This window comes from Carcharhinus amblyrhynchos, chromosome 14 (genome assembly GCF_965287045.1).
Source record: "Carcharhinus amblyrhynchos chromosome 14, sCarAmb.v2.hapA, whole genome shotgun sequence".
Classification (NCBI taxonomy): domain Eukaryota; kingdom Metazoa; phylum Chordata; class Chondrichthyes; order Carcharhiniformes; family Carcharhinidae; genus Carcharhinus; species Carcharhinus amblyrhynchos.
Window position 1 is genome coordinate 34,102,735 of NC_137337.1, and position 14,623 is coordinate 34,117,357.

Genomic DNA, 14,623 nt, shown 5'->3' on the forward strand with positions numbered 1-14,623 from the left:
TGGTCAAACTTCAACAACAAAAATTATTGTTTGGTTTTCTTTTGGTTACTTAATGGATGAGTGTGAATAATTCAAAATGAGCCAGATATGCAGATATTTAAGCCAATTGTGGTGTTTTTTCACCTTATGCACCTGTGGTGCTCCAGAAGTATGATACTTTGGAGGTGTTATGCATCTGTGATTACGCACATTCAAATGTGCCAGCTTCTAAAAATAAACTTTATTTCTTCGTCTTCCAAGTAGGTTTACATTGACACTGCAATTAAGTTACTGTGAAAATCTCAGTGCCTGTTTCAGTACACCAAGGGAGAATTTAGCATGGCCAATGCACCTAACCAGCATGTCTTTCGTACTGTGGGAAGAAACCGGAGCAGCCGGAGGAAACCCACGCAGACACGGAGAGAACGTACAGGCTCCGCTCAGACAGTGACCAAGTTGGGAATCAAAACTGGGTCCCTGGCACTCTGAGGCAGAGATAACCACTGTAAATATGAGAAATACTGTTAGATGCAGAACATATGGATATGTAACTTCTTGGTAGCATTATTTAAAACAAAATATAATTTATTAATAATATTTTTGAACAAAATACAACTGCATTTTTACCAAGTATCTGCTGTTTAGAACAATCTTTTCTGACATTGTTTGGCATGGTGTATTTGCTTTTGCTTCATAGAAATTGTTAAAAGCTAGTCTTCCTTAACTCAATTAATTATGTATTGTATTTGCACTATATAGTGAGCTAAACTGCATTTAATTCACAGCTATAACTATTTTCAAAACAGTTTGCATTTGATTTTCAACATTCAAAACACATTTGAAGTTGAAGCTTCTTTTTCTCACACACTTTTGACTCTCCACTTTTTTTGATGGAGTGTTGTGTTCCATGCATGTGCTCAGACACATTGCCCAAGTTATCTGGCAGTTACTGCTGGCAAGAGATTTGACTGATTCTATGCATTCACATATGCATTCCCAGCACTAGACAACGATCATGAGAAAGAACATTGACTGGTTTTCTCCTTCCTAGCCTCAACTGAGGTGAATTACAATGACTCTATTATTGTTCCAATTGCACCTAACTCACTACAATTCTACCAGTATGGCACGGAAAAATCTGATAAAGCATTTGGGGAGAGCAACTGAATTTGGATCTGGTAAAACATTGGAATATTTAAATTGAGACATTATTCGATTCAGTGCATGTGTATTTAAGTATCAAATTAAGCCAGATATAAAAGCAACTCCATACGTTTGTGAACAGTAAAACAAAACTATTGTGAATAATCTGTAAAGATTCACTTCTAAAGGGCTTTATTTTTAGATTTAATTTTCCTTATCTCCTTCCTAGCCCCCTCCCCTGAGTCACACATTACATCTTAGCCAAGATGACAAGGAGACAATCTGTTCTCAAGCACTATGCCAATGCCATTCTGTAACTAACTGCTATGAGGTTGCCAAGAGTGGCCCAGGGTGCCTCTCCCTCCAATTTTTACTCTCTCCCTTTGGGACGGCGCCTCCTTCTAGTAAGATGGCTGAATTTAAAAACTTGCTATGTGAAGAATCATGGCCATTAATTTGTGCCCATCCTGTGTGGCGTGGCACATACAATGTGCCACAACACTCCCACACTTTAGAGTCTATTGGCCAACATTTGAATCACATTTAGATTGTACTTTCAGCCTAATAGAAATTGTCACAATTGTTACTTTTGAATCTTTATCATATGATGATATTTCTGCTTGTTCAAATTTACACCTGAGTCTTTTGTTGCAATCCAGTACCTGACTTACAGTACCTGGTAGAAGATAGCTTTTTTTTGCCCAGAAGGGAATGACTCACATGCAAGTTTATGGACATGGACAGCACATCTCTCTTAGCAGTTAAATACTGAGTTTTGCAAGTCAAACCAAAGTTAAATGAGATTATCCCCTCCAGCAATCTGCATTGCACTGCCACAATTCACCAAAGATCCTTAGACAGCACCTTCCAAACCCACGACCACTTCCATCTAGAAGGACAAGGGCAGCAGATACATGGGAACACCACCACCCACAACATTCCCTCCGAGCCACTCACCATCCTGACTTGGAATGTATTGCTGTTCCTTCGCAGTCGCTGGGTCAAAATCCTGGAATCCCCTCCCTAACGGCATTATGGATCAACCCCACTGACCATGGACTGCAGCGATTCAAGAAGGCAGCTCACCACCACCTTCTCAAGGGCAGCTAGGAGTGGACAATAAATGGTAGCCAGCCAGCAAATCACATGTCCCACGACTGAATAAAAGAAAACTCACATCAACTCTCTCTGGATTCCAGTGAGGCCCTGACTCCAAGGGCAGAGTTGGAGGTTTTGACGGGGGCTGGCACTGAGGCTGGCAGGCACAAAAATAGTGTAATCAGTTAGTGTGCTGATCCCTGGGTTCCATCCTGCCCTGGGCCATTTTCTGGAGTTACGGTAGGGTGTGACAAGGCTACTCAACCATAAGTGGTGGGTTACCAATTAAAGGCCTATTGTTGGAGGCTGACTGGGATTCTCCAATTGGCCTCCAGGTCCCCACATGAGGGGGGAGGCTGCCTGGAGGCCAAGCTGGGGATGGCAGCACTGCAAGCAGGCTCAAATACTCTCTTTTCCTGCCAGGGTTCCTGGCTTCAGCAACTGTTGCAGGCCAGGCTGCAAAGGCCTTTTTTAATTTGAAGTGTGAGAGATTTGAAGAAGGAAGTGCTTCCATTTGAAGCACCCTCCCTCTCACTTACTTGCCATGGCATCCTGCTGCTCATTTCAAACTGGCACACGTCCTTCAGTTTTGACAATCCACCCACTGTCCTTAAGTGGACAGCAAACCCACCCTCTGATCATTAATTGAAAAAAATCCCAGATGAGTGACTGTTGCCCAAACACTGCAAGTTTCTGACTGCACTCCCTCCCCCCGATTTGAGTCTGATAGCCGGGTTCTGCCCACCGCAACCCCCCCACCACCCAGCCCAGCACAGCCCCGTCCCTGATGTGTGCCTGACAGTTGGGTCCTGACCCCCAACTCCCCCACCCCCCAACTCCCCCAACCCAGCCCAGCCCCCCGATTTGTGTCTGACAGCTGGATCCCAAAGGCGACAGGAAATATTCTGCCCCAAATTTGCAGAACAACTGTAATGGCTTCTGCCTTGAAATTTGGAGCAAATCAAATAATGCCACAACAGTCGAGCTTTCCTTCTGGTATGCACCTATTTAAGAATATAAAAAATAGGAGCAGAGTCAAGTGCTGTGGTTCCTCAAGTTTGCTCCACTGCTCAATGAGATCTCCTACCTCAACTCCAACTTCCAGTCCTGTCCCCATATCCCTTGATTCTCTTAAATTAAAATGTTTTAAAGTTTCCTTATTTGTGTCACAAGTAGGCTTACATTAAAACTGCAATGAAGTTACTGTGAAAATCTCCCAATCATCACATTCCAGTGCTTGTTTGGGTACACTGAGGGAGAATTTCGTATGGCCAATGCACCAAACCAGCATGTGTTTCAGACAGTGGGAGGAAACAGGAGCACCTGGAGGAAACCCATGCAGACACAGGGAAAACATACAGACTCCGCAAAGACAGTGACTCAAGCCAGGAATTAAACCTGGATTCCTAGCACTGTGAGGCAGTAGTGCTAACCACTGTGCCACCGTGCTGCCTAAAATTAATTCCACAGGAAAGTATTAGAATGTGGCAGTTCATAGAACCATGGAATCCCTCCAGTGCAGAAGGAGGCCATTTAACCCATTGAGTCTGCACCGACAACAATCCCACCCAGGCCCTATCCCCATTATCCCACATATTTACTCCACTAAGCCCTCTAACCTACGCATCCCAGGACACTAAGGGGCAATTTAGGATGGCCAATCAACCTAACCTGCACATCTTTGGACTATGGGAGGAAACCATAGCATCTGGAAGAAATCTAAAAGTTGTGATAGTTTTTGTAATTGTAATTCTATTAAGGATCCTTTAATAAAGGAATACTGTCATGACACCTGATTGCTATACTATGCCACAGAGAGATAAGATGTTGGTTTTCACTGGTGAATCTCAATGTGGAGGTTAGCTGAACTCATTGGTACTTTTGAGTGCAGTGACTGTTGCTTTGTAAGCAAACAAAGGAGTTACTTTGCACATTACAAGATTCCACAAATGGCATTTATTTTGGACAGAGTTGGTTGAGAACAAATATTGGCCAGGGAACTGGGAGAACAAGATGCTTTTCTTTAAGTAGTGTCATGGGCCTTTCATTGAACAAGGAACAAGTCCCCTTGAATTAGCAGCACAGTAGTAAAGGGAGAGGGTAATTGGGAAATCATAAATGCCAACAAAGGTGGGGAACAACTATTAAAAGCAGCCATTAACCATTGCTAAATTTCCATTTGTTACAGTCATTCCTGATGAATATTGGCCAAAAAAAAGATCTGCATTAATATTTTATTGGAAATTTCCTAAAATGTTTCGCAGCGTTCCTTTTGAGTTCCAGCAACCGTTGCTATAGGAAACACAAGAGTTATTTTACAAATCATAAACATTCCACCAACAGCATTTGTTTTGGATCGACTTAGCTGAGGACAAACATTGGCCAATGGAGAACTTCTTATTCCTCTTTGAATAGTGCCCTGCATCTTTCAGTGAACAAGGGGCAAGAGTGGGAAAGAATGGCATCGAAAAAGCAATAATTAGACGAGGAAAGTATCCACTTCAATCCTCAATAACAGATGCGTAAAATGGTGCTAATCATCTCTAATGAAATACAAGTGTTGACAGTGAATTGGGTCAAACAAAATTTACATTTATTTACCAAGCTTTAACATGAGTCTGGGTAAAAACAAAATCTACATTTATTTACCTTGATGTTAACATGAGTACAACGTGGATCTCAGTGCGGGATGGATGTCAGGGTTAGTGAAAACAGTGGTGGAGGTGGGAAACAGTTGTGGGGAGAAACAGTGGCGGAGAAAAGAGGTGGGTTTACAGGGTTAGCGAAAACAGGGAGGGGGGGAGGCAGGTTGACAGTGTTAGTGAAAACGTGGGGGGGAGATGAGACGGGCTAACAGGGTTAGTGAAAACAGTGAAGGGGGGATGAAGAAAGCTGATAGGGTTAGTGAAAATAGTGGGGGGGGGGGAGGGTGGGGTGGTGGGGAATGAGAAGGGCCGACAGGGTTAATGAAAAAGTGGGGTGGAAGGTGGGTTTAGTGAAAACAGTGGGTGGGGTGATGAGGTGGGCTGACAGTGTTAGTGAAAATAGTGGGGCGGGGGGGGAGAGATGAAGTGGGCGGACAGGGTTAGTGAAAACAGTGGGGGTGGGGGGAGATGAGATGAGCTGTCAGAGTTAGTGAACACAGTAAGAAGTCTCACAACACCAGGTTAAAGACCAGGTTAAATGCACTTTAACCTGGTGTTGTGAGAATTCTTACTGTGCTTATCCCAATCTAACCGCTGGCATCTCCACATCAGAGTTAGTGAAAACAGTGGTGGTTGGGTTGAAATGGTTAATGAAGGCAGTATGGGGGTGGATTGACAGGGTGAGTGGCAACGCTGGGAGGAGGTGGGTTAAGAGGGTGAATGCAGACGCGGGGGGGGGTAGTAATGAAGACAGCAGCAGGGCACTAGGTGGAAAGATAGAGAGAGACACACAACACATCCACTAGCTCTTGCTGACTGACCTTAACCAGCTCTGTTCAATAGGTAAATATCGCGAGAGCGGGCGCCCCAGACACACACACACACACACACAGACTCACCAACAGTTGGCTGCGCGGCCACACTGGAACATCTGGGCCGCAGATGAAGGGACCACACGGCGGTGGCGGCGGCGGCACCACACACTGGCCCCATGAGCGCTGGCCCCGGAGCCCACAGCCGCCGCGCCGCTCGCTCTGCCCAGGTAAGTGCAACACCTGGAGCGCCGCGGGGGCCAGGCACAGGTAGAGGCAGGAGGCGCTGCCACTCTTACTGTACAGCAGCCTGGCCCCACTCCTCTCTCTCTCTCTCTCTACACAAGTTTTGTTGTGGATTCGGGGCTTTGCTCGGAGTTAGTGTGTGTGTGTGTGTGTTTTTTTTTCCTCCCCTCTTCCTTTTTCTTTCACTGCCTTATCACTGCTGCCCCCCTAGGCCAAAGTAACAAGGTATTAGAGAGAGAGTTGAGTCAAGACTTTGTCATTAATTCCCCCCCCCCCCGATAGATTTTTTTTTAAAAACTTGAGAAAGTTTTGCTTTTTTTTTGGGAGGAGGAGGAGGTGGGGTGGGGGTGTTTTAAAAAAAATAAAGGCACTGGTAGAGGAGGGAGAAATGTTGCTTTGTTGGACAATGGTGAACAAGTACAGCTACTGCACCCCCCCCCCCCCACGGCTGCTGGTTTGTTGGCTGCGAACTCAGAGTTAAAGGAACATATGGCATTGGAGGAGCACAGCTGGAGGTAGCATTTCCATTGCCAGTCATGTCAGAGCAGCTGACTCTCCAGCTTGTTCCTGGAGTTAGTACACCCAGCTTTTCTCTCTCTCTCTCTTCTCTCCTCTGTTTCGCGGCCACTCTCCCTCAGGATCCATTTCGGATTTACAACCGATTTAACTCGGTGGGTGTCTCTCTCTCTCTCTCTCCCCCCCTCTCTTTCACACAGAATATTGACGCCCTGAAGGGAGGAGTGAATCAAAAAAAAAGGGGGCGTGAGAATGATTTTTTAATGCCTTTTTTTCCTCTGTCTCTGCCTGTGGTCAAGGTATTAACAGTAAACAGTTGTTTGCTCGCCATTCGAGCGATCATTGTATCTCTGTTTCTCCCTTTTTTATTATTTTGGGGTCACTTTCTGAAGTGAGAAAAGTTTTTGCTGATTACTGGGGGGGGGGGGGCAACTAATTGCTTTAAATGATCGTTACTCGATTTGCCTAATTGATAACATTTTTCTGACAGCTGTCGTGTTTCAGATGCCATCTGCACCAACACTGGGTACAAATTCGAGCAATCGTTAAGTTTATTAGTCTTTTGCAATGTTTAGACCCTTGTGTTTTTTTTTAAGACCGCTGATGGCGCAGTTTTAATTAAATGCACGCTGGTATATTTTTCTTCTGTTTTAATTTGTGTTCGCTTTTCGTGTTTGTTTTTTGAAAAGCAGGTTATGAAGGAAGAATGGAGTTTCCAGACCATAGCCGGCAGTTGCTGCAGTGTCTGAGTCAGCAGCGTCACCAGGGCTTTCTGTGTGATTGTACTGTTCTAGTTGGAGACGTTCAGTTTAGAGCCCATCGAGCAGTGCTTGCTTCATGTAGCATGTACTTCCATCTATTCTACAGGGACCAGCTGGACAAAAGAGACATTGTGCATTTGAACAGTGACATTGTCACAGCTCCTGCCTTTGGCCTGCTTCTTGAATTCATGTATGAGGGAAAACTTCAGTTTAATAGTCTGCCAGTGGAAGATGTGCTGGCTGCAGCCAGCTACCTTCACATGTACAACATTGTGAAAGTCTGCAAGGGGAAACTGAAAGATAAAGAGCTGTGTGTGGATGGAAAAACAAATAGTAATGCACTCGGACCTGTGAAAGAAGAGAGTTCCTCAGAAAGCGATGAGCCAACAGCGCGAAACGTTGACGCACAAAACAAGAAAAATTGTACAATTGCGGATTATAAAAAGCCTGCAAACAGTGAAAAGATTAATGGACATTGCGGGGGCTTCTCTGATCTTGTAGGTATCGATTCTGTATCCACAGACCCAGAATCCAGCAACACAGCAGCTGGAAAAACAAAGCCCAGTGTCAGTACTTCCACAGAAGCTTTGCCTCAGAGAGCTGTTGACCATATCAAGGCCTCAGCTGATGTGGACTGTGCTCTAGATCTGTCCTTCAAGCCTGTATCTGGAAGAGATTTATTTTACTCCCCCTATGTTTCTGGACAGCTGGCCTCCGACAGCCAGCAGCAGGGCACCGTGCCACTTGTTGGAGATCAACATGAGTTGCTGTCAGACCAGGAGGACAGTGAAGAAATGGATCCTGCGAGTCAGAGTGGGAATTCTGCCAGTAGTATGCTAGCTGGATTTGGACCTGTGTTCCCAGGGAATGGTGTGACAAATACTGAAGGAGCAGAGCACGAACGGGATGGGAGTGAGGATGACATGCCATCGTCTGATGTCACAAACACGAGGATGGTAATGTCGACAGGACACATTTTCATCTGCCCCCTCTGCAGCAAAGGCTTCCCGAGCCCGCACGTTCTTCAGCTTCACCTGAGCACTCACTTCAGGGAAAAAGATGGCCCTCGAGCCAAAATGCCTTCGGATGGCTCCATGCCCACCTGCTCACAGTGTGGGAAAACCTTTTCCTGCATGTACACACTAAAACGTCATGAACGAACTCACTCAGGTGAAAAGCCATACACCTGTGGTCAATGTGGAAAGAGCTTCCAGTACTCTCATAATCTCAGCCGTCACACAGTTGTGCACACCAGGGAGAAACCACATGCGTGCAAATGGTGTGAAAGACGATTTACGCAGTCAGGTGATCTGTATAGGCACATACGCAAGTTCCACTGTGGTCTTGTAAAGAGTATTGCTATTAGATAATGTTCGAACCCTTTGCAGCAAATCTGAATATCTGCTTAAAATTAATGTTCATCTCTGGAAACCTTGCATGGTTTAGGTTAAGGTGTAAAGAAACAAATTCCACTGCATGGCTTTCTTGCATAAAATGTGTGAAAAGAAGTCTGCTTTCGATATTTAAAAGAAAATCTGTTAAAGCTGCAGTATTTCATAGGAAACAATATTGTAATATTTTAACTTGATTTTTTTGTTTCGATGATATCCAATTGTTATACTAAGGGAATATCACAATTTCTCTTTAAACAGCTGAAAGATTCAGAGACCTCAGTTCCTTGTTTCTGTTTCTCCTTTTCCCCAGCAGTTTGGATTTAAGTGTACAGATTTGTCATAATCTTGTATGCTGCAGGATCAATCATTAGTCAATCATCAAATATAGTAGCCATATTTGAAAATCAATTTTCAACCCACTAATCGAACAATACCATGTTTTGCAGACTGAAAGCTAGCTTGCAAAATAAAACTGATGCTGGTAGTTGTTAAATGGCTAGCTTGATCTGTTAATACCTGAGCAAACACTCTTACTCCTTCTGAAGTACAGTTTTACTGTACATAGTTACGCTTGATGCCATGATATTTCACTTAGCAACATGACCCAATACCATTCCAAATGAGAGGTAAATCAACTGTGATGTTTTGCACTGAAGTACTGCAGCTTTAAGCTATGAATTTTGAATATGTGGTCTTACCTCCTGGAGAAATTCAGTCATGAAGTGTTGTATTTTTGTTGTTTGCTGTGATTGGAATATAGCACTAAGAACAACTACTAAATGTTATTGCTTTCTCCTGATGAAACTTGACACTATTTATAGCATTTTGATGGTTTGGGATGGAGTGGGGATTTTTTTGTTGTTAAAGACTGAATTTAAAAAAATTGAACTATTTTATAGAAGTTTAATCTTCTTAAAATTTAATAGACTTTTTATGCCAAGGCAGCAAATGGGCAATTTTATGAAAATTTGAGTTCTATGACAAAAGATTCAAAAACAGCAATTACTACTGATGATGTTTAGAGTTTTCTTATTTAAATGCATAAGTCTTGTGTTCTCAAACAAAACTTATGGTGTTTATTATTGTTAATGGAATTTTTTTCAGTAATGAGTCCCCTGGTCATTATTGTGTATTACTGAATCATACTGGAACAAAAAAAAGGTTTTGAAGAAGGAAAATGTGAATTCAATTTCTTTAAAAAAATTTGAAGATCAAAAACCACTCATTTCATGTATATTTAAAAAAAAACTTGTATTGCACACTTGAAAATATTTATGTTGCACTCTGGGTTTTCTTGGGTTTTTTTTAATTCAATTTACCATAACTGCTTAATAAGCAGGTTCAAGGAAAATTTTAAAACTGGAGACTAGTCATCTAACATAAAATATAAAACAGGTAAGGTCTGTAAAAGTTTTGTATAATCAGAAACATTTTATTTATAGTTTTTTGTGATCTTTACAAAGTTGCTGTGTATAATTCCTATCCTTGAAATTTATTAATGGAGAGTTTTATAGTAAGAATGTAGCAGAGCCATTAGAATGGAATTTAATTTTGTTTTTTTACAAAACTTCTATTGCATTTTTATAGGAAAATGTTTCCTTGTCTAAATTTTAACAATAGTGTTCTGTACGGTCTATAGAAGACAATCGGAAAGTGAAGGGTGATTTTTGTTTTAAATTAAACCTGTTAGCGCTTATTCAGCAAGGTGTCTTTTAATTTGTTTTTTTTTGCCACTGTTTAAGTGTGTTGTAAAACTGTGACAATCGTGATGAGTTTTTTTTTTGTTTTAGTTTTAGCAAAATCTAAAAAGTTCAAGTATATTAAGATTCCTAATTTTGTGTGCTTATGTATTTTTGTTAATGGCGAAGTCTAAATGCCTGTATATTTTGTGAAGACGTGCCTTCATATATTACCTCATTCAATGGATTAAATAACCCATGCACAGTTGCAACTTGTTCAGAAAATTGAACAACTCTTATTAAAAGAACTGACGTTTACTTGTGCGTGTATTTTTTTAATGGTGGAAGATAAGCTAATTACATTGAATGTGGGATGTTACAGATGAAAGGTTGGAATTTGAATATCACCATTGTGATTTTTACAGTTTTTGGATTTGTCTATCCAGTGCCTTGTTGAAGAGTGACACTGATGAAAAGTTCCAGGGTTACGACTTTTATTGGAGTGTTGTTTTTCATGATTTTTGGCATGTTTCTTTAAATCTATCTGTAGAATAAACATAGGCTGTTGCACCAGTGATAGAGCCTTCTCGTTTTGCATTTGTGAAATATCTATAACACTTAAAACCGATTGCTTCAGTTTTAACTTTTATCGCAATGCTCCTCTGCCTAATGTAATATAGTGCTGATAAGATACCTACTATTTGAACTCATTTTAAAATCTATTTGGTGGTTCATTTGCTATATTTACAGCTTTGCAAGTATTCTTGCATAACAGGTTTTGTTAAAAGTAATTCTGCTTTGGATCCATACAAGACCCTCTTAAAGGTTTAGAACATAGTACATTACAGCGCAGTACAGGCCCTTCAGCCCTCGACGTTGCATCAACCTGTGCGACCAATCTAAAGCCCATCTAACCTACACTTCCAATATCATCCATATGTTTATCCATTGACCATTTAAATGCCCTTAATGTTGGCAAGTCCACTCCTGTTGCAGGCAGGGCATTCCACGCCCTTACAATTCTCTGAGTGAAGAACCTACCTCTGACATCTGTCCTATATCTATCACCCCTCAATTTAAAGCTATGTCCTCTTGCTCCAGCCATCGCCATCTGAGGAAAAAGGCTCTCACTGTCCATTCTATCTAATCCTCTGATCATCTTATATGCTTCTATTAAGTTATCTCTTAACCTTCTGTCTAACAAAATTATTGTACAATCAATATTCATAGAATATATTGAAATATTAACATCTAAGATCAGCACAGTTATTGTTATCTGCATGAATATATGCTGAACTGCCGCCTTAATCACAATGCTGCATCTGACATGGTGAAGGTTAGCAATTACCTTATTATTAAACTATTCCATATGCAAACCATTTATTAATGGCACATTCTCGACTACACAACGCAAACATTTGCCTTTTGAGTTATTGATAAAACTTTTTCTATAATTAACTTTGTACTCCAATGCTTTAAATGCTCCACAGAACAGAAATTCATACAGAACTTTTTCTGCATGATGTGGTTGAAGATTGGAGTAAAACGTTGCAGTGGTTTATATAATTTCTGATCTCATTGCCATCCCTTCCAAAATAAATGAGCTGATGATAGTTATTGAATTATGGATTAATGTGCGGCCTGAGATTCTTTAATGCAAGAACCACACTGACCTTTTGGGATAAATAAGACCACTTTCCATTTTACAAGTTAAGCTACAATATTGTCAATTTATAATTCACCCAAGTCTATAAAAATGCAACTTAAAATTAATACAGCTCAACTGATATTAACATCTTGGCAAATATAATGAAAAAATTAGCATTAATTTCATGTTTTCTGGATGTTCAAAAGTACTAAATTGAAGCACTTTGGAGGAAGCATAGTCACTGTTGGATGATGCAGTCAACTTGCACGTAGACACGTCTCATGAACCTGCATTGGTGATATCGGTTGAAGAATAAATGTTGAATGGGACACCAAGAGAACTCGCCTGATTTTCAAATGGTGCCATGGGATCATTATTTTCACCTAAAGTGGAAGACAGAACCTTGGCTTAATATCTCATCTGAAAGCCTTGTCTAACAATGCAACAATGCTGGAGTATAAGGCAAGACAATATGTTCGTATTTCTGGGGTGGTATTTGAACAAATTACTTCTGACTCTAACTTAATGCTATACTAGTCTATAAAACAAAACGTAACTTCTTGGCACCCTTGTATTAAGTGAACAATAGCATGCAAGCTATGGCTTTGCTACTTCTATCTCTGGATATGTGTTTCCTAAATGACCTAAGTAAGATTAAAGGGGACGTGTGACTAAATACTTATATTCTTGAAGCCACAACAGTTTGCACCAATGTGTTGCACACACAGTTAGTGTTGTAAACTCTAAGCTTCCCAGTACACATCTGATACATTCCTTGCTGAATTATATGAAGCAGAGTATTAGTTGAGATGGATTTCTGAAAAGTAACCTTGTACATATTACTGACGCAGATCACGCTTGATGCTTTTGCAAGAGTCCTAATAAGCTCCTTCTTGTTATGTTCACCAGATTCATTTACATTTTGTTATCAAAATGCAATACTTATACTGGATTTTTTAAGGAAAAAGTAACATTTTAAAACTAATTTCATAACCTTGCAACCAATTTTAATGTTCTTTGTTATGAAATGTAATTGTTACTTCAATAATATATCCCCAAGCAAGGAAGAATATGCTTTAAGAGCATTTATGAGGAAGCGTCTCTTTGCTTTTGACTAATTAAGCACTGAGCAAAAGTATGGCCATGCCTGATAGCAATGTGACCTGTATTGTGGTGATGTGCTGTTAGCTGCAACACATCATAGGGTTGCTGTGCTTTTCGTCTTTAGCACCTGGGCAACATTTATTGGGCGTTATACAAGTTACTTAAAATATATATTGGTGTGTAAATATTTTCACTGTCAGATGTAGGTATTGTATAATGTTGCTGGGTCAGACTCCTATCCTTCCCCCGTTAACAGCACTTGGGTGTACCTACAGCAGGTGGACTGCAGTGGTTCAAGAAGGCAGTTCACCCCCATCTCCTCCAAAGAACTTTGGAATGGGCAATTAATATTGGCCTGGCCAGTGAAGCCCACATCCTTGAATTAATAAAACAAATAATAAAGCTAAGCACTTTTATTCAATAGAACCAAACTTACCCAAACTTCTTTAAAATATTAAAAAGTAAATTTACTGCTTTAACTCCAGATTATACCGTTACTAGAACTGCAAGGTACCACATAAATTGTGCTTCAACTATTGCAAATGTACTGTGTTGCTAAAAGTGAGCTGATATACTTGTAAAATTTTGAATTAACATTTCTAAGACATATATGAAAGGTTAACTGTGATATTTGTATTAAGGATCTATTGCCTTTATTGGAATTAATTGTGTTTTGTTACAGAATAGCTATGTCATGTTCTGAAGAAATTAATTCTGATGTGAACTTGATACTGCAACCCTTATATTGGCATTTATACTTTCAAGTATAACTTTCCAACATGCCATTCTCCATTCTGCATCCATTTTTCATTGAGAAAATGATTTTTTTTTTCAAATTAAACTTTTTTTGGGAAAGGTATTCTTAATCTTAGAATAATTTTTCTCAGCAGTTAACTTTCCTCACATACTGACTTTTTTAATAGATGCATTATAGAATCCTACAGTGCAGAAGGAAGCCATTGGGCCCATTGAGTCTACACCAACCACAATCCCACCCTGGCCCTATCCCCGTAATTGAATACCCTAGCTAGTCCCCTTGACAGTAAGGGGAAATTTAACATGGCCAATCCACCTAACCCGCACATTTTTGGATGATAGGAGGAAACGGGTGTGGACACCAGGAGAATATGCGAACTCCACACAGACAGTGAACCAAGCCCGGAACCCAGGTTACTGGCGCTGTGAGGTAACAGCACTAACCATTGTGCCATCGTGCTGCCCCTTCTCTACATGGAGGCTTCACTGGGTCTTCACTCCATAGTAGATTCTGGTAAATGCAGTGACAAGAGAATTGCATCTCTCAGTAAAAATGCAGAAACAAGAATTCATGGTTGTCTTGGAGATATCCGTGATCAAGAGCACGCACACTGAGAAATAATTAAGAAAGATTAGATCGAAACGGCGAAGAATTGGAAATAAATCAAAATGTTAGATGTTTTTTTTTAAATGGAAAACATTATAGATAACAAAGCAAATTTAAAGCTTCCAAGTTCTGTGCTTGTTGGCTAGGTTTTAGCCTCAATGGTCTGTGGTTATTACTGATGATGTGGATAACTCTCCATTCACCTGACGAAGAGGGTAACCTCGAAAGCTGGTGA

At 40.8% G+C, this 14,623-nt stretch overlaps 2 protein-coding genes across 7 annotated transcripts in view; one reads left to right on the plus strand and one right to left on the minus strand.

Annotated features, from left to right (window-relative positions):
• The window catches only part of akt1 (AKT serine/threonine kinase 1), a 122,398-nt gene extending 116,501 nt beyond the window's left edge, over positions 1-5,897 (minus strand). Inside the window, exon 1 of one of the 3 annotated variants that reach the window (XM_080202609.1) lies at positions 5,765-5,897. In XM_080202609.1, the coding sequence (XP_080058735.1) occupies positions 5,765-5,858 (94 nt within the window). In that variant the 5' untranslated portion in view covers positions 5,859-5,897. Of the gene's footprint in view, positions 1-2,299; positions 2,319-5,764 lie in introns of those variants that run through there. The other 2 variants (XM_080202612.1, XM_080202614.1) reach the window with 2 other exon arrangements.
• On the plus strand, positions 5,622-10,850 carry zbtb42 (zinc finger and BTB domain containing 42). 4 transcript variants are annotated; one of them, XM_080202617.1, is made up of 2 exons: positions 5,622-5,708; positions 7,132-10,850. In XM_080202617.1, exon 2 carries the CDS (start codon positions 7,146-7,148, stop codon positions 8,568-8,570), a length of 1,425 nt encoding a protein of 474 aa, XP_080058743.1. In that variant the 5' UTR covers positions 5,622-5,708; positions 7,132-7,145; the 3' UTR covers positions 8,571-10,850. The 4 variants fall into 4 exon arrangements, with proteins under 4 accessions (XP_080058743.1, XP_080058745.1, XP_080058744.1 ...); XM_080202619.1 differs by lacking the exon at positions 5,622-5,708 and adding an exon at positions 6,438-6,594; XM_080202618.1 differs by lacking the exon at positions 5,622-5,708 and adding an exon at positions 6,671-6,738.
• Positions 10,851-14,623: the final 3,773 nt, after the last annotated feature.